Raw genomic sequence first — 19,895 nt, 5'->3', positions numbered from 1 at the left:
TTGTTGTCTCTAAGGTGCCACAAGTACTCCTTTTCTTTTTGCGAATACAGACTAACACGGCTGCTACTCTGAAACCTATCTTTTTGGAGTTATTAAATATGCAGTTGTTAGATTAAATGTGGGGGGAGGGTGGCAGGGGTTCCTTCTTGACACATGCCTTGATTGAAGCATATCAACAACAATAGTCCAGGAAACCATAACATTTGATTAAAAGTGCCCATTGTGATTACATATCTTCAAGTGGAAGTAAATACAGTTTTATTTTGCAACTGTGATTACTTTGGACCAGACTTACATTCACAGGTGACATTTCTCTTGCAGTCACTGGTTTAAGTAAAGACTGTAGATTGGGCCCCAAATTTAGCTAATGACTTGTGTATGGCAGAGAAGGCAACAGTGTACATTAATAAAAGCAAACTCAGTTACATCCAGTATTTCCTGTTGACACCAAAGAAATTCTTTAGGAAGTTTTAACTTCATGTGCCCTTTATTTACCAAGATTGTGAACAAGCAATTTTCATTTTTTTCCCTTTCTCCTCACTCTACATCCTGAGCTGCTAGAGAAGAAGTCTTTGTAGTCAACCTTAGCCAACCATTGCAATAGATATTGTCTATCCTAAGTATAGGGGAAAGTGTGTTACGTAAGTGATTGATAACTGTTGGGAAAAGCTGGATTTTTAAAAAATTGTTATCATAGAACATACTGTGAAAATATCCTGGAGAAAAAAATCTTGGCACTCTCTTGGCTGTTGCTCCAATACTGTGACCCTGCAATGTTGATATTTCCACAGGAGTATAAGGAAAATTAGTCTGGAAAAATCACCTGAACCTAGTGTAGAGGGCTTCCACCTCAAATACCCATACAGTTGATAGACCTGAAAAATTTAAGTAGTATCTCAGACTTGCCTCCTCCTCTAGTGAACTTGGGCCAAAGTTGTCTCTTAAACTCAAAGATGTTGGCAAAGGACTCAGATTCTTTTCTTGTTAGCTCAGAGAAGTAAGCTTTAGCTTGGATGGAATTATCCCAGTCCACATAACTTACAATCAGGACAAATTCAAAGTTGTTCATTTTACTTACTGCTAGACAGAAATCTGCTTTCCTTTCTCTTCTCTTTCACTCTGTTCACTTAAACTGTTAGCAAAACACTTTTTATGTCCTATTCCAAATATAAATTCTTATAGATGAAGAAATTAAAAAGACAAAAATAAACTTCCAAAACAATTCAGCACCATACAAACATGATGTATTCCAATTTTTGCCTAACCTGGTCCCTGATTAGAAAGTAGTTATATGATTAAAGCCCTCACGTTCTAATTGCGCATGTGAAAATACGGATACATGACTGTCTTTAAATAGGTGGACAAGGTGAGTGAGGTAATACCTAAAGAAGAACTCTGTAAAGCTTGAAGGCTTGTCTTTTTCACCAACAGAAGTTGGTCCAATCAAAGACATTATCTCACCCACCATGTATCTCTCATATCCTGGGACTCTCATACCGCTGCAAACTTTAAACAGATACAAAATCCCAGACTTGTAATAATGTAACTCATATGTCATTACTCCAAACCTTATAGGTATTTTATATTTTCTCACTAGTTCTTGTGTTTCTTGACAGGATGATGAAGTAGTACTTCAGTGTGTTGCCAACATTCAGAAAGAACAGCGAAAGTTCTGCCTGGCAGCTGAGGGACTTGGGAATCGCCTGTGCTTTTTGGAACCAACTTCAGAAGCTAAAGTAAGAATTACTACAATAAATGCTCTCAGCTGGGGTAATTGATGAATGTTAATCTAGCAAATGGCTATGAAGAAATTTAACTGTATGCCCTTTAATATATAGTATATAAATATAAACTATTGAGGAAATATTTTTCTAGGTCACTGAGATTTGCAAAATTAGTATATTGGTAAGTCGGAGCTTTTTAACTGCCTTTTTAATGGTAAAGGGAATTGCATGGCTGAAGTATCATCTATTGTATTAAGAATGTTTCTTCATATAAATCTATTTTTATTCTTTCAATCTTTCTTTTTTTAATTTTTTTTTGATAACTTTAATATTGGATGCTTAGAAAGGATCTCAGTCCTCAGTTCTCTCCCAAAAGGAGGCAAAATTTTGGGACAGTACAAGGCATGCTGTAGTTTTTTAGATTTTATTCACCACTTTAAAATCTGTTACTGTAACTACACTGAAATTTATGATGTAGTTTGAAAATTCACCTTCCAGAATTGTTTACGAATCAAAGTTTGATGATGAACTTCTTCCTGCTATGGCTTCTGTCTCTACTGTCCTAATATACTGGACTGGCACAGCCAGAAGCACCATCTCCTCTTAGTGATTGCCATTAAGTGCTGCTTCCTATAAGACTGACTCAGCAGAACAGAAGCATCACAGACAATCACTGGCCCCTGGAAGAGAATTGTACAGCATCTGAAAGTGTTTAAAGTTGATGGATGAAAAACAGACAACAGGGAAACAATATGAGGAAAGGCAAAAGAGACTGGTGCATGGGAGAGCTAATGAGAAGAGTTTGGGATGGGGGAAGAAGAGATGGTGATAGAAAATAGGAAAGATGGATTAAACAGAAGGGAGTTAAGGGAGAGAAAAGATGATGTGGAGGAATACCTCTTATTGTCCTTTGCATCTTTTTCTCTTCCAGTATGTTTCATATTTGCACTCATTTCTCTTCTCTTCCTTCTTGCTATTTTCTTCTTATCTTTTTATTTTTATAATGGTATCTGTCTGCATCTTCCCTAATGAAACTTTGTCAGGTGTACATATTTTTCAACCCAGAGATTATGAACATGTTAAGCACACAGTGGATCAATGTGAAAGGTCCTGGCCTCTAACCCCAAGGGGAAAGTCACACTGTTGTTTCATTTGCATTTCTTTGTATCCCAACAGTTCAATCACAATGTTTTCCCTCATGTGTAGTATTACAGATCTGTAATAGTTTTCACCAATGTGTCAATTAAAACTGCTAGCCTGCTTTAATAATAGGCTTCTCTCAGAATTCCTTGCTACTATGGAGTTTAAGTTGTGCCTGACTCTGCATAGCCTTACTCGCCTATCATCATCATCATCATCATCTATTTTGGTATCTATTAATTGGCAAATCAAAATGCAGCATAATATGTCTAACAATTGTGACCCATTTGATCTTTGAGAACACCAATCAAGATTTGAGGATACTAATGTGTCAGTCACTCATCCTGGACTCAGGAAAAGGAACAACAGAATCTGTTACTGCACAGGATCCAGTGAAATTACAGCAGTTTTAGGGCCTAGAAGACTGTAGTCTAAAATCTTTACATGGTTGTTGGTCTTATTTTCTATTTGGTTTTCCTCCAAGACCATTTGTGCAATGGCATCACCCTTACACATGATCAGAAATTCCTGTTGGTCTTGACGCTTTGCAGGGACACCACAGTTACAAAGAGTTCCAAAAGACGTTTTTTTGATAGATACAAATAGAAGACGTTCATTTACTTTATGCTTTAACAGACCAATGATAGCAATTACATTTTTAAATACATTCTTATTTTCTTTTTTTAAGAAAAGAAAATGGGTTGGTGTTTGTGAAATATGCTAGATCACTTTCAGGGGAAACTGAAATCCCTTTTTCTTTATAATAAATCAGAAAGCTTCCCCCCCCCTTCTGCTGCAGAACCCTCATTTCAGTATGTGTCACTAAATAGTGTCCCGCCACAAGCTCAGATGTCTTTCCACTCCTGTATCACTGGAACAGAAAAAAAATAAAATTGTACACTCATTCTTTATTCCCATGTAACTTTAGTGCCCTCGTGGCCAATATGGAGTCTGCTTTGCAGGCAGCTTTGGCCAAGAAATGGCATGCGCAGGAATGCAGCAGGAAAATTTTTTACCACCCCAGAAGCACCTGTTTTAACCCCCCCCAGAGTGAACACACACACCCACCCACACCCACAGGAAAAGTACAATGGATATAACAAAGGGACATACACCTATACCCCGATATAATGCAACCCGATATAATGCGGGTTGGCATACAACAAGGTAAAGCTCCGATACTCTGCTCTGAGCAGCATGTTAAGGGTGCCGGGCTGGGCCGGGGCTGATGGGTTGGATAAGGGGCAGAGGGTCTTGGGGTCGGTCAGGGGCTCCCTTCCCCCACGAGAGTCTGGGAGGCAGGAGCGGTGGGGGGGCACTTTTGGTGGCCCCGCAGTCCCAGAGTGGCCCGGGGGATTAGCGGGGGGCCGGGAACAGCTTGCTCCACTTCCCTTGCCACAGCCCCAGCTGTGTCGCTCGGGGGAGGGGCTTGGGGGAAGGGATCCCCCCTGCACTCACCGGCAGCGGCGGAAGTGGAGCAGCCCAGCCCCAGCCCACTCCACTCTGCCAGCTCCCAGCCGCGGCGCTCTGCTTCCCGCTGCAGGGGAGTGCAGAACCTTTCCCCAACCTCCACCTCTCCCTCCCCCTGCAGCAACACAGCTGGGGCTGGGGTAAGGAAACCGGAGCAGGCCGGAGCTGCATCGCTCCGCTTCCCACCGCCAGTGAGTGCGGAGGATATCCTTTCCCCAACTTCCCCACACTCACTGGCGGCAGGGAGCGGGAGTGCCATGGCTGGGAGGTGACGGAGTGGAGCGGGCTGGGGCTGCGTTGCTCTACTTCCCGCTGCTGCCGGTGAGTGCCTGTCAGGGAGCGGGGGGTGTGGATAAAGGTCGGAGCAGACAGGGAACAGGGGGGTTGGGTAGGGGGTGGGGTCTTGGGGGTGATTAGGGACGGGGGTCTCTGGAGGTGGCATTCAGGGAACAAGGAACGGGGGGGGGACAAAGCAAGTTCGATATAACATGGTCTCACCTATAACACGGTGAGATTTTTTTTTTGTCTCCCGAGGACCACATTATATCGGGGTAGAGGTGTATTTATTTACAGAAGGATGAGAGGAGAAAAACAACAAGGGAAAATACAGGGGGAGCAGTAGAACAGGGTTGCATTCAAACCCAGGCCCCACAGGCCCAGTGGTAGCACAATCTGAAAGGGCAGATGCTCAGCAATGTGTCTGCACACAGAGTTTAAGAGTTTTGAGCAAAGTTTTAGTTTAGTGGTGAGTTTTGGGTGCTTCTGGTCGTCTTCAGTGCCAGTGAACTTTTTTTAACAAACCCCTTGTTGCCCTCTTCTGCTGCTTTCTGCACAGCCACACAGAGTGACCACCTCCTCACTTAACTAGCTAGCAGCCTCCCTTCTTATTTTGAATGCAAAGTTACAAGCCGCAGTACTCGCAGCCCCACGCAGCTTTGGGCAGCAGTGATACTGGGTTCAGCTTCGGCCTGTTCTTCTCGGGCGATTTCTCCCTAGCACAGTGCTCCTCCTGGCTTCTGTCCTGGGGTGTCCCCGATTGGCTGCCCTGTCCTTCCCAGGCTTCAGGCAGGTTTTTTTTCCTTCACTTTGTCAGGGCCTGCGGGCTGCAGCCCTTCTCTCACTGGAGCTCCAGCGGCCCACCCAGGAGTTTCCCTCCTTTCTCTCATTGCTCCCCCTCCCCACTAGGAAAAAGATTTAAAGGGGCCGTGCTCTCTAAACCCCAAAGGGGTTACACTCAGAATGAGGAGCACCAGCTTCATGGTTTAATTTACATCTACCTTGGATGCATCTTGAGGAATACATATCTAAGGGTATGTCTACACTACGAAATTAGGTCGAATTTATAGAAGTTAGTTTTGGAGAAAGTGTTTTTATACAGTCAATTGTGTGTGTCCCCACACAAATGCTCTAAGTGCATTTAATCGGCGGAGTGTGACCACAGTACCAAGGCAACTGTCGACTTCAGGAGCATTGCAGTGTGGGTAGCTTTCCCATAGTTCCCACAGTCTCCGCCGCTCATTTGAATTCTGGGTAGAAATCCCAATGCCTGATGGGGCAAAAACATTGCCGTGGGTTGTTCTGGGTACATATCATCAGGCTCCCCCTTCCCTCCCTCCCTCTGTGAAAGCAACAGCAAACAATTGTTTCACACCTTTTTTCCTGGGTTACCCGTGCAGACACCATACCACAGCAAGCATGGAGCCTGCTCAGCTCACCATCACCGTATGTCTCCTGGGTGCTGGCAGACGCGGTACTGCATTGCTACACAGCAGCAGCTCATTGCCTTTTGGTAGCAGACAGTACAGTATGACTGGTAGCCATCGTCTCCATACTCCAGGGAGCTCTTTTAGCCGACCTCGGTGAGGTCGGTCAGGGGCGCCTGGGCAAACGTGGGAGTGACTCAGCCAGGTCATTTCCCTTTTAAGTTTTGTCTCATGATGATTCAGTCCTGCTGGCAGTTGTACTGCACCATCGTCTAATGAGCAGCCAGGAGACAACAATGGCTAGCAGTCGTACTGCACCGTCTGCTGCCAGCAAGATGTATAAAGATAGATGAAGTGGATCAAAACAAGAAATAGACCAGATTTGTTTTGTATTCATTTTCTTCCCCCTCCCTCCCTCTCTCCGTGAAATCAATGGCCTGCTAAACCCAGGGTTTTGAGTTCTATCCTTGAGGTGACCATTCTGTTTCTCCTTGATGCAAAGCCACCCCCTTTGTTGATTTTAATTCCCTGTAAGCCAACCCTGTAAGCCATGTTGTCAGTCGCCCCTCCCTCTGTCAGAGCAATGGCAGACAATCATTTTGCACCTTTTTTCAGCGCAGATAACCGCAGCAATTATGAGTACTATAAACACCAGTCGCATTATCCAGCAGGATATACAGAACCATAACCTGAAAGAAAAGCGAAACCAAGCAAGGAGGAGGCGACTACAGTGCGGTGATGAGGATATGGACATAGACTTCTCACAAAGTACGGGCCCTTGCAATGTGCACATCATGGTGTCAATTGGGCAGGATCATGGTGTGGAACGCCGATCCTGGGCCCAGGAAACAAGCAGAGACTGGTGGGACCGCGTAGTGTTGCAGGTCTGGGACGATTCCCAGTGGCTGCGAAACTTTCGCATGCGTAAGGGCACTTTCATGGAACTTTGTGACTTGCTTTCCCCTGCCCTGAAGCGCAAGAATACAAAGATGAGAGCAGCCCTCACAGTTGAGAAGCAACTGGCGATAGCCCAGTGGAAGCTTGCAATGCCAGACAGTTAGCGGTCAGTCGGGAATCAATTTGGAGTGGGCAAATCTACTGTGGGGGCTGCTGTGATGCAAGTAGCCAACGCAATCACTGAGCTGCTGCTATCAAAGGTAGTGACTCTGGGAAATGTGCAGGTCATAGTGGATGGCTTTGCTGCAATGGAATTCCCTAACTGTGGTGGGGCGATAGACGGAACCCATATCCCTATCTTGGCACCGGAGCACCAAGGCAGTAAGTACATAGACTGAAAGGGGTACTTTTCAATGGTGCTTCAAGCACTGGTGGATCACAAGGGACGTTTCACCAACATCAACATGGGATGGCCGGGAAAGGTACATGACGCTTGCATCTTCAGGAACTCTGGTCTGTTTCAACAGCTGCAGCAAGGGACTTACTTTCCAGACCAGAAAATAACTGTTGGGGATGTTGAAATGCCTACAGTTATCCTTGGGGACCCAACCTACACCTTAATGCCCTGGCTCATGAAGCTGTACACAGACAGCCTGGACAGTAGTCAGGAACTGTTCAACTATAGGCTGAGCAAGTGCAGAATGGTGGTAGAATGTGAATATGGGTGTTTAAAAGCAAGCTGGCGCAGTTTACTGAATCGTTTAGACCTCAGCAAAACCAATATTCCCATTGTTATTACTGCTTGCTGTGTGCTCCACAATATCTGTGAGAGTAAGGGGAAGATGTTTATGGTGGGGTGGGAGGTTGAGGCAAATCGCCTGGCCGCTGAATATGTGCAGCCAGACACCAGGGCGGTTAGAAGAGTACAGGAGGGCACGGTGTGCATCAGAGAAGCTTTGAAAACCAGTTTCAGGAATGGCCAGGCTATGGTGTGAAAGTTCTGTTTGTTTCTCCTTGATGGAAACCCCCCCCTCGCCCCGGTTCACTCTGCTTTCCTGTAAGCTAAGCACCCTCCCCTCTCACCTTTGATCACCACTTGTAGAGGCAATAAAGTCATTCGCAAAAAGAAAAGGAGTACTTGTGGCACCTTAGAGACTAACAAATTTATTAGAGCATAAGCTTTCGTGAGCTACAGCTCACTTCATCGGATGCATTGTGAGCTGTAGCTCACGAAAGCTTATGCTCTAATAAATTTGTTAGTCTCTAAGGTGCCACAAGTACTCCTTTTCTTTTTGCGAATACAGACTAACACGGCTGCTACTCTGAATAAAGTCATTGTTTCACATTCATGCATTCTTTATTTATTCATCACACAAATAGGGGGATAACTGCCAAGGTAGCCCAGGTGGGGTGGTGGAGGAGGGAAGGACAAGGTCACACCACACTTTAGAACTTATTGAATGCCAGTCTTCTGTTGCTTGAGCAATCCTCTGGGGTGGAGTGGCTGGGTGGCCAAAGGCCCCCCCACCGCGTTCTTGGCCATCTGGGTGAGGAGGCTATGGAACTTGGGGAGGAGGGCGGTTGGTTACACAGGGCCTGTAGTGGTGGTCTGTGCTCCTGCTGCCTTTCCTGCAGCTCAACCATACGCTGGAGCAAATGAGTTTGATCCTCCAGCAGCCTGAGCATTGACTCCTGCCTTCTTTCAGCAAGCTGACGCTATCTACCATCTTTAGCCTGCCACCTCTCCTCACGGTCATATTGTGTTTTCCTGCACTCTGAGATTGTCTGCCTCCATGTATTTTGCTGTGCTCTGTCAGTGTGGGAGGACAGCATGAGGTCAGAGAACATTTCATTGCGAGTGCGTTTTTTTCACCTTCTAATCTTCGCTAGCCTCTGGGAAGAAGAAATTTATGCAGCTGGTTGAGGAAAAAAAAAAAAAAGGGAGTGGTAGTTAAAAAGACATTTTATAGAACAATGGGTACACTCTCTTTCACGGTAAACCTTGCTGTTAACATTATGTAGCACATGTGCTTTCATTACAAGTTTGCATTTTGCCTCTTATTGAGGATGCGCCAGTTTGGTGTGAGAGATTACTCACGCAAGGCCGGGCAGCAGAATTCGGCTTGCAGGCAGCCATGGTAAGCCACAGTCTTTTGGTTTCTTTAACCTTCATAACATGTGGGAATGGTTTCAAACAGCAACGTCCTCTTTTACCATACGAAGTAGTTGTTGGGTTGGCCATTAAAAATGGATTGGCAATTTAAAAGGAGGGGTCCGGTTTCTGGGTTCACGTGCAGCAAAGCACGGGTTGGGGTAGTGGTGGCTGCATCCCTTAGAATGGCATACAGTTCATCATAGAAGCGGCAGGTCTGGGGCTCTGAACTGGTGTGGCCGTTTGCCTCTCTGGTTTTTTGGTAGGCTTGCATCAGCTCCTTAATTTTCATGTGACATTGCTGCAGGTCCCTGTTATAGCCTCTGTCCTTCATGCCACTGGAGATTTTTTCAAAAGTTTTGGCATTTTGTCTTTTCAAACGGAGTTCTGCCAGCACAGATTCATCTCCCCTTAGAGCGATCAGATCCCGTACCTCCCGTTCGATCCATGCTGGAGCTCTGCATGGTGACCTGTGCAGGTGAGCTTGCCATGCTGGCCAAACAAGAAATGAGATTCAAAAGTTCGCAGGCCTTTTCCTGTATACCTGGCCAGTGAATCTGAGTTGAGAGTGCTGTCCAGAGTGGTCACAACTGAGCACTGTGGGATAGCTCCCGGAGGCCAATACCATCGAATTGCATCCACAGTACCCCAAATTCGACCCGGCAAGTCCGATTTCAGCACTAATCTCCTCATTGGGGGTGGAGTAAAGAAATCGATTTTAAGAGCCATTTAAGTCGAAAAAAGGGCTTTGTCGTGTGGATAGGTGCAAGGTTAAATTGAGGTAACGCTGCTAAATTCGACCTAAATTCATGGTGTAGACCAGGCCTAAGTAGCCTATAAGAGAAGGAGAGAGTGAGTCACAGCAAAACTTTCTTAGTAGCTTAATGATGAGAAAAGAAAATTCTCTAATCTCCTGGCCAGCTGCTGCTATAGTAATCCTTCTTGTAAAATGCTGAGACAGAAAGACTGTAATATAGAATAGGCCTCCTGCTCAAGAGACTTGGGTTACCATACTTCCATATTTTCCCGGACATGTCCAGCTTTTTGGTTCTTAAATCGCCATCCGGGAGGAATTTTTAAATATCTAAAAACGTCCAGGATTTTGCCATTATTATTTTTCCCCCAAAGAAGAGTGGATCATAAGAAAGAGAGTGAATGTTGATCAGTTGATAGAGTGCCTGCTTTTCCCCCCTAGCTCCCAGCGCTTGTGCTGCGAAACAACAGTTTCGCACCGCTGGGAGGGAGGCAGGAGAAGGGGGGAATGTGGCGCACTCAGGGGAGGAGATGGGGCCAGGGCGGGGATTTGGGGAAGGGATCCAATGGGGCAGGGAGGAGGCAGAGTTGGGGCGGGGACTTTGGGGAAGGGGTTGGAATGGGGGTGGGGAAGGGGTGGAGTTGGGGTGGGGCCAGGGTGGGGAGGTGCAAGCAAATACCCCATCCCCGTGGAGTGTCCTCTTTTTTGAATGTTCAAATATAGTAACCCTAAAGAGACACTATAACTCAATAAGCAAGTCAGATGCTATATTCCTTTCGAAGTTATTCAAAACTCTTCCTGTTGCACTGTATTGATTCTCTAAGAGTGTGTAATGATTGCAGGCAGTTAATTTTAACTTGTCACACTGCTGTGTTAGCTTAGCAATACCTGAAGGTGTGCGCAGCCCCTGTTGTACTTCCTGAAGGTGTTTGTAAATAATTGTGAATTAACTGTATATGGGCTTGCAGATATAGTTACTATTACTATAACTACTTCACCTCACTCAAAACATTTTTAGGACATCTGCATTTAAAACTGGTAGAAGCTGTACATGTAAATATAATCCCTTACATGTTTTGACAATTAAAATTTAGAAAAAATAATTAACCAAAAGTGTAAAATTTCTGGAATTTTTATCGAAAACAACCAAAGCAGAACTATTAGACAATATGAGCTAACTATAATGTGTGATTTCAGTGTAGCTGTTCTTTGCTTCTAAACTAATGTAAAGTGATAGTATTTCAGTGCAGTGAAGCCAACTGATTTAAGAAATAACACCTATTATAGCAAAAAAAACCCCTGCATTTGTAATGCACCAATGTCTTTTCTTCCTGTAGAAAAATGGATTGAATTCCTAGTAACAAATAAATTTAAAACTCAGTCTCAAGGGCAAAACATAATAATTTTCATATCTGTTAAAGGTAAACCCACTAAATCAATAAATCTGCTGGGCACCAGCTGTGACTGTGGGTTAGCAGCTTGACTGGTAAGCATAGCACACCTTCTACAAGATTCTTACTTTAGGCACAATGTCTGAAGTTTTATAATGCAGGAAAATGCTTGCATTGCATTCAAATCATAATCTAGATTCTAGAAGGAGCTCAGGAGGCCACTTAACTGTTTTTCTCTTAATGTGATCCACCACAGAATTTAGCAGCAATACCTTAGAAATAGTTGCATCTGCATAGGCCAAACTATACAGCTCCAAGCTTCCATTTATTCCTATTTCTGCCACAAGTTAAGACAGGAGGTCCGAGAAAATAATTTTATGAAGGAGTCTCAGGACGCTAGTTTCATGTGAAAAAGGAAGTTTATCATATGAACCCAGACAGACAGGAAGAAATGAAAGACTAAAGGAGCACGAAGTGGTGTAATGCGTCTGCTGAGGAGGAGAATAGTTACAGGACAGCTATGGCACAAAGCTTCAATCTGCATGCTCACCTGTATGTGTGTGTATATAAGTCCATTACTTTGGAGTGTATACGCATAGCAAGATTCTGAGGGTCGGAGAATGTGGTGTCTTAGAATATAAGAATAATTTAAACCCTGTCTCTTCTGTTTCCGGCATAGTATTTTCTAGGCAGGTGAACTGATGCACAGTTGAATGTACTTTTCATTGACCAAACCACCCTCATGCTCTCAGTCCCTAGCTGTTTTTCCAGCTGCATCTCCCGGCCTCATGACTTTGATTGTCCCAGGCCACATCTAGCCTCAGTGTGGCCTTGGTTCATACATTTGGAAGGAAAGGATAAGCTGCAAATTAAATTAAACAATTATGATGATAAATGGAAAACTAAAACTTCAAAATTTTATAAATTAAACCGTTGTTCATAAATGTTTATAACATAGAAACATGATCCTGAAATATTGCAGCATCTTTGTAGTTATTCTCCCCTCAAGCTATTAATATTCCTTTTGCAACTCTTGCTAATATGCTGCTGCTACTCGTAATAAGAATACCAGTAACCATGATTTTTTATTTAGAGGCAATTGTAGTCTTTCTGCTCATTATTTATCTATGGTGTATACTTTATATGCAAAACTGTACCATTTCCATGCTGTCCTAGCCTGAAGTTCGTTCCTAGCCTGAAAAATGTCCCATAGTGCATTTAGAAGCAGATACTACACATTCATTGTACTTCAGCAATCCTCACAGTCCAGCTCCATGCCCGCAAAACACTAATAGATGCTATTTTTGTCATTCTCAGCAGTTCGTTTTCCCTTGGACCACTTTTTCATGAAACTATATTATGTGCATCATAAGTAACTATTTATTTCTTTGTTGAAGATGTAGACATGGGCATTGTGACAAAGTCAGGATGGGCAGCTGCAATAGAGTGGTCCTGTCCGGTTCCGGGAAGTGGGCAGGCGTGAGCCCATCCACAGCTAAAGGCCCCTCCCCCAGCCTATGGGGAGGAGCTACTGAGCTGGGACTCAAATAGATAGGGGAACAACAAAGGAAAAAACAGGGGCAGATGTGAAGATCAAAGGGTAAAAAGCAGGGAACCGGAAGGGAACTGCAATAGAGTGGTGGAATGCAAGTATGTTAGTCCTAGAATGATAAACGTCCTTTCCTATAGGCTGAGAAGGGGTTACTTCAGTTCAGTTAGAGACATCTGACTCCAGTTAAGGGCTGCCTGAGACCCTTATACACCCCTCCTCTGGTGAGAGAGAGGAAAGAGACACAAGCTGCTGCAAGACTAGTGGCAGCAGGGAGATAGGCTTCTCAGAGGCTGCTCTCTTCTCTACAGGGGAAACAACCAAAGCTGAGTGTCTGTTTAGGGGAAGGACTCCGGGGCCTACAACAGGACAATGCCTCCCCCTACCCTGCCCCGGCCAGGGAAAGTTATTCCCCCTTTTTTGTGTTTATAAATTGGTTTCTTTTTGTTTGCTGGAGCAGCACTCCTTGGGCCTACCCTGTGTTCTACCTTGAAAATACTGATAAGAAAATACAGAGGAAGAAGACAAACACCGTCCAGAGTGGGGCTGATTTATCCCAGGACCCCCCACTGCCAGAGGGGGAAGTGCTAAATCCAGCAAGATAGAGGAGGTGCCTTGCCACAGCACTTACTACAAACAAAGACCCAAACACCACCTAAACTGGTGGAAGCTGAGATCTAGATCTGAACTTTATAATTGGCTCCAAAATCATAGTAGGCCAACCCTAAAACAAACAAGCCCTGGATATGAACATGTTTCAACTTTGTTAAACTCAGATCCAGATGTGAACTTTGTCTCAGTCCCATCTCTCCTTCTTTGCGATCAGTGCAGTCTTGACTGGCTGGCTGAGACTCTTTCATTAAGGGAGAACTTTCCTAAAACTTATTCAAATTAATCTCCCTTGTGCGGTTTTATTTCCATCAGTATCACTCTTGGTGCAGCATGCAAAACTTACCACAGTGTTGATGAGACTGAAGAAATGTGTCTTGCACCTCTGACTCAAGTATGGGTTCCTTTGAAAGTTTTTCTGGTGGTTTTGTCCTATGTTTTGTTAAAGCTGTTGTGTGCATGACTGGCCCAGGACTGGTGGAATCTATATTCAGCTTCAGAGGTGGCCATTACTTGGTAGTTACAGATGTGCTCAGCTGTACAATGTTGTAATATATTTTAAGTTCTCAGAATAAAAAAATGTTAAGTATTGCTAAATGCCACCCCAAATCACTCTAGCTACTCTATGGCTCATATCAAATTAATCATACTACCTCTCATATCAGCTCTGACTCACTGGTACACTGCATCCTGCCAGGATGTGTTGCAAATTGGCTTCGAAACCCTTGATGACAGTTAAAATATAGTGATTTGATCTGGATTCAGTCAGTTCTTTTGGGGTAAGAAAATAAATAAAATTCTTCTAAGACTTCAGTCCCCAAAGCTCTTTTGAACATTCCCAGTTCAATGTTATCTTAACACCTCATTCAGAAAAACAAGGTATATCCAGTGTACAGAGTGTTGGAGAAGATAACTATTTGCATTGCTTGGAAGGACTGATTGAAAGTACTGTTAGAACTTAATAGTCAAGTCTCAGAGAAAATACAACTCTGTCTAGGTAGCTCTGTTCCTTGTGTATTTTAAATTACTTTGCACATCTATTACTATATAGGTTTCAGAGTAGCAGCCATGTTAGTCTGTATCCACAAAAAGAACAGGAGTACTTGTGGCACCTTAGAGACTAACAAATTTATTAGAGCATAAGCTTTCATGAGCTACAGCTCACTTCACTGGATACATAGAATGGAACATATAGTTATATATATTCATTCAGATAAGTTGGAAGTTACCATACAAACTGTGAGAGGCTAATTAGTTAAGATGAGCTATTACCAACTGGAGAAAAAAAACTTTTGTTTTTTGCAGTGATAATCAAGATGGCCCATTTAGACAGTTGACAAGAAGGTGTGAGGATACTTAACTTAAGGAAATAGATTCAATATGTGTAATGAATCCTGGATGCCCCATTATCTCAGGCATTGACACCCTGACAGCAGGATTGTCTGGCTATGTGGACTCTCTCCTCAGGCCCTATGCTACCAGCACTCCCAGCTATCTTTGAGACACTACTGACTTCCTGAGGAAACTACAATCCATTGGTGATCTTCCAGAAAACATCCTCCTGGCCACTATGGATGTAGAAGCCCTCTACACCAACATTCCACACAAAGATGGACTACAAGTTATCAGGAACAGTATCCCTGATAATGTCATGGCAAACCTGGTGGCTGACCTTTGTGACTTTGTCCTCACCCACAACTATTTCACGTTTAGGGACAATATATACCTTCAAGTCAGCGGCACTACTATGGGTACCCGCATGGCCCCACAGTATGCTAACATTTTTATGGCTGACTTAGAACAACATTTCCTTAGCTCTTATCCCCTTACGCCCCTACTCTACTTGTGCTACATTGATCACATCTTCATCATCTGGACCCATGGAAAAGAAGCCCTTGAGGAATTCCACCATCATTTCAACAATTTCCATCCCACTATCAACCTCAGCCTGGACCAGTCCACACAAGAGATCCACTTCCTGGACGCTACGGTGCTAATAAGCGATGGTCACATAAACATCACCCTGTACCGGAAACCTACTGCCCGCTATGCTTACCTACATGCCTCCAGCTTCCATCCAGGACACACCACACGATCCATTGTCTACAGCCAAGCTATAAGATACAACCGCATTTGCTCCAATCCCTCAGGCAGAGACAAACACCTACAAGATCTCTATTAAGCATTCTTACAACTACAATACCCACCTGCTGAAGTGAAGAAACAGATGGACAGAGCCAGTAGAGTACCCAGAAGTCACCTACTACAGGACGGGCCCAACAAAGAAAATAACAGAACGCCACTAGCTGTCACCTTCAGCCCCCAACTAAAACCTCTCCAGTGCATCATCAAAGATTTACAACCGATCCTGAAAAATGATCCCTCACTCTCACAGATCTTGGGAGACAGACCAGTCCTTGCTTACATACACCCCCCCCAACCTGAAGCAAATACTCACCAGCAACCATTCACAGACAACAAAAACACTAACCCAGGAACCTGTCCTTGCAACAAAGCCCGATGCCAACTCTGTCCACGTATTTATTCAAATGACACCGTCATAGGGCTTAATCACATTAGCCATGCCATCAGGGGCTCGTTCACTGCACATCTACCAATGTGATATATGCCATCCTGTGCCAGCAATGCCCCTCTGCCATGTACATTGACCAAACTGGACAGTCTCTACGCAAAAAGTATATTTCTGAATTTGTATATGGAACCGCAAGAAATTCAAATGGGTTTTGGAGAAAGATTCCTCTCCTCATTGTAATTTTCTTTGACATATTTAGACTCAGTTGGTGTAGTCTATCCAATTTGTTACCACAGTTTGCTTATTATAAATTGCTTTCCCACCACTTCTTTTAAATGTTCTTTAAAATAAAATGGCATGTATTTTCAAGTTCAGAGGCACCATTTGAAATTTCCCAACATTGCTGCTGCTTATGGGTGTTGTCTCTCCAGTCTTTATTCCTATTTCAGGCCCCAATAGCCAAAAGAAGGGGACAAATAATTTGTCCTGTAGCTACATCACAAGTTCATAAAAGTACATAATTATAATTGCACCCAAGATATAAATCTGTTTACTTAACACCTAATCCAAAACTCCCTCTATATTCTGATGAGATAAAAAAGCGAACATAGCTAAGGTTTAAATCTTGGCTTCTGTTCTCCCTTTGATGTGTTTATTCATCTTTAATATTAATAGGAGTTGCATGTATGCTGTTACACAATTCACTCACCACAGATGGCACCTCCTCCTGGCCACTCTGGGGATTAACTCACCTAAGTGCCACACTTCCTGCTGTTCTTTCCCCCATCGTCATCTCATCCTGCAGACCCTTCTCACTTCAGGAACTGCAGCCTTCTCTTCATGACTCGGCCCTCTGGCCAGGTCACCATACATGTTCCCCTTCCATGATGGTGTAACAAAGTCTTTCCAGGACAAACCGTTCCAGGTAGTCCGCTGTCCTCTGCCTGGCCGGTGCCATGTTCTCCAGTGGCTGGCAGGGGAACCTAGGCTCATCCTCTACTCTGGGTCTCAGCTCAGAGGCCCTCCAATCAGCAGCCAAGATCTGCACTGCTATTCCCCCAAGCCTTTTCCTACCTCCTGGCTTCTCTCCTCTTTAGGTTTGCCAGGCTCCCTCCTCCCAGGGAACAACTGTGGACTACCCGCTATAGACCCAACATACCTCCCTCCTCCCAGGGGGTGACTGCAGCCTGCCTTCTTGTGCCTCTGTTGCTAGCTTCTGGGCTTATATAAGCCCTGCCCACCTGAGCCTTGTGTCTAATTAATCAATGCTTACTCCCTGCTTCCCCCTCCAGGTGCAGTCTGGACAGTTAATTGGGTCTAATTTACTTCTCAGGGTCAGTGTGGGGAGTACACCCCATTGCACATGCTTTGAAGTGAGATTGGTCCTTTTAACTGTTTATATTGAAAGTAGGGGAGTTCTTATTATATGCTGTTGTAATCATATAAAAACAACTGTTGGCTATACGGTACTAAGACCTGTATCTCTAGCTGTCATTACTCCCTCCAGTATTTATGTCCTTTATATAGTCTTCCAGAGAAAGAGGTGACCCTTACGGGTTGCACTGATCAATCTGAGGCTGAGATCCTGTGCCTTTCTTTGAGAGATGGCCCCATGAGTTTTTACTGTGGGTGTGCAGGTTGGAGACTGGAAGATTTTTCACTAGCAGTGTCCATTGGTCTGCACCTGTGCTTCCTCCTGTGACAAACTGAAGGCATAAGGGGTGGCATGGTTCCTTTCTACCACTTATGATCGGAGATGGAACCCCTCAGTATCCACAAGCTTTGCTAGCATTCCTTCTCTAATTTAAGTTTTTACTGTAACAATTTTTGTTGAGTAGGTAGTTTTAAAATAGTTGGTATAATATAGAGTTATTCCTCTTTCCCTTGTTACCCCCACCATTTGGGGCACATATTATGCTCAAGATCCCAAACTTCAAATCCTGCCTGACCTAATGCTGGGTTTTCCCAGTTAGTGATTCCCATGAGAGTTGTCCACATTGTCTCAGGAAATCACACATTCCCACTAAGTGTAAGGTCCATTGTTATTTCCCTCCTTGAATTCGACAGTCTCCTGAGTTCTGGCTCTGTAAACACTTGATGGAGCTTTCCATGAGGTCCAATCCAACCCTGGGCCTTCTGGCTCGCAACACATCAACCACAGTGTGATGGGGTGTTCTCCCTACACAAGCCCTGAAAGGGTTAAGATGGCTCAAATATGGGCCAATTAACTTTTTAGGCCACACCTGGGGGAGAGACACACCTGGTGGAAAAACTCTGCAGTCACTCCCTAGAGAAGAGGAGCATGGCAAGAGACAAATGAGGAGAAGTTGTCTTAGGGGGAAGTAAGCCCTGGAATCCTTGGCAAGAACCCCAGAGGGAATGAAGTAGCCATTGAGATCAGAGGAAGCTCCAGTGATAATCCAGGTGGGTCCCAGAAGATAGAGAATAAAAATAGAAAAGCTCAGGGAAACAGCAACAAGGTCAGAACTTGAGCAGACCTTGGGTAGTGGGCATATGATCTGTAGGCTGGAAAGTTGAGTAGTGGGCAGGTCTGTGTCCTCCCACCAGCCACTGGGGAAGTGGCACTGTCTGGTCAGTGAAGTGGAAAATTACCTGAGACAGTTTGTCCAATGGGACTTTGATAATGCAGAATGGGAAGATATAGTGACCTGGCTTGAAAGCCAAGTCATGAAGAGAGAGTAACCTGAATTCAGGGAGAGATCACAGGGCAAGCCACCGTCAGATCAGTCAAGAGCTGATCAGGGCTGTCAGATCAGTCAAGAGCTAATCCCCGGATGAGCCCCAGGGAGGCGCTCCAGGGAGAGAAAACAATGATCACCTCCATCAATGATACCACACCACAAGAAAGGGGACTCAGTGGTACTAATATGCTCTGCTCAACCCACATCTGCATTATCAGCTTCACCCAGAGGCAGGGCTGACACCCATTAGGCTAGGATATGCCATTCACCCATTCTAATCAATAGTATCCATAGAGGTTCCTATACTGATGAGGTGTTACTTGCTGGTTCTGTCTACAAGCTGTGGCATAGAAGCACCTACACCATCAATGCGTTATTCACTTGTCTTCCACTACTCCTGGAATCAAAAGACGAACGGTACTGTTGGCTCAGCACATGGAATTAGAGGATTTGTATTCCTCTGATTAGATGGAGACTGAGGGCATGTCTACACCGCAATTAGATGGCTGTGGCTGGCCTGGCTAAGAGGCTGTTTAATTGTGAGGTAGACCTTCGGGGTCAGGCTGCAGACTCAGCTCTGGGACCCTCCCACCGCACAGGGTCCTAGAGCCCATGCTGCAGCCCAAGCCCAAAGGTCTACACCACAATTAAACAGCCTGTTAGCTCAAGCTCCATGAGCCTGAGACAGTTGGCGCAGGCCAGCTGTGGGTTTTTAACTGCTGTGTAGACATATCCTTAGACAGCAGTGCCTCTGATAGTTCTGAAGCATGAGGTGAATCCTGATAGGAGCTCTAGAGTCTCCTAGGCACTCTCTCAATCCTGAACAGCATATTACTGCACCTGGAGCCAGCGGTACCCTCCACGGACACCCCATCGAGGTCCATATCCTCCCACCCACTGAACATATTGGTGCTACTAGATTCCTCACTTCAGGTCTCCAGACTATCAGGAACCAGAGTGAGAGTTCACACAGCTATCACCTGTCAGGGATAAGGCTCAGTCCCTGAAGGAGTGTTAGGAGGAAGCAGAATAGCTGGACCCACGCAATCCATCAGCAGCACCATCCAGCAGCACATCTTCTGATGAGGCACAGGACTCACCATTACTACCCGATGGTTATAGATCACTTCAAGACCTCCTAAAGAGCATTGCAGAGGCTCTCGTGAATCCCATGGAAGAGGTGCAGCCATCTTTCCTGAGTTTATCACATTATGCATAGCAAATTATGAGGTACTAGTGTTGAAGTATGGCTTTATTAACTATAACAAATG

At 44.6% G+C, this 19,895-nt stretch overlaps 1 protein-coding gene across 1 annotated transcript in view; it reads left to right on the top strand.

Annotated features, from left to right (window-relative positions):
• The first annotated feature begins 953 nt into the window (after positions 1–953).
• The window catches only part of RYR3 (ryanodine receptor 3), a 529,369-nt gene continuing 510,427 nt past the window's right edge, over positions 954–19,895 (top strand). Inside the window, exons 1-2 of the mRNA XM_043516837.1 lie at positions 954–983; positions 1,617–1,736. Of these exons, the coding sequence (XP_043372772.1) occupies positions 954–983; positions 1,617–1,736 (150 nt within the window). The remainder of the gene's footprint in view (positions 984–1,616; positions 1,737–19,895) is intronic.

This window comes from Dermochelys coriacea, chromosome 6 (assembly GCF_009764565.3).
Source record: "Dermochelys coriacea isolate rDerCor1 chromosome 6, rDerCor1.pri.v4, whole genome shotgun sequence".
NCBI lineage: Eukaryota > Metazoa > Chordata > Testudines > Dermochelyidae > Dermochelys > Dermochelys coriacea.
The sequence above is the reverse complement of the archived record's forward strand: the minus strand, read 5'-3'. Positions and strand labels throughout refer to the sequence as shown.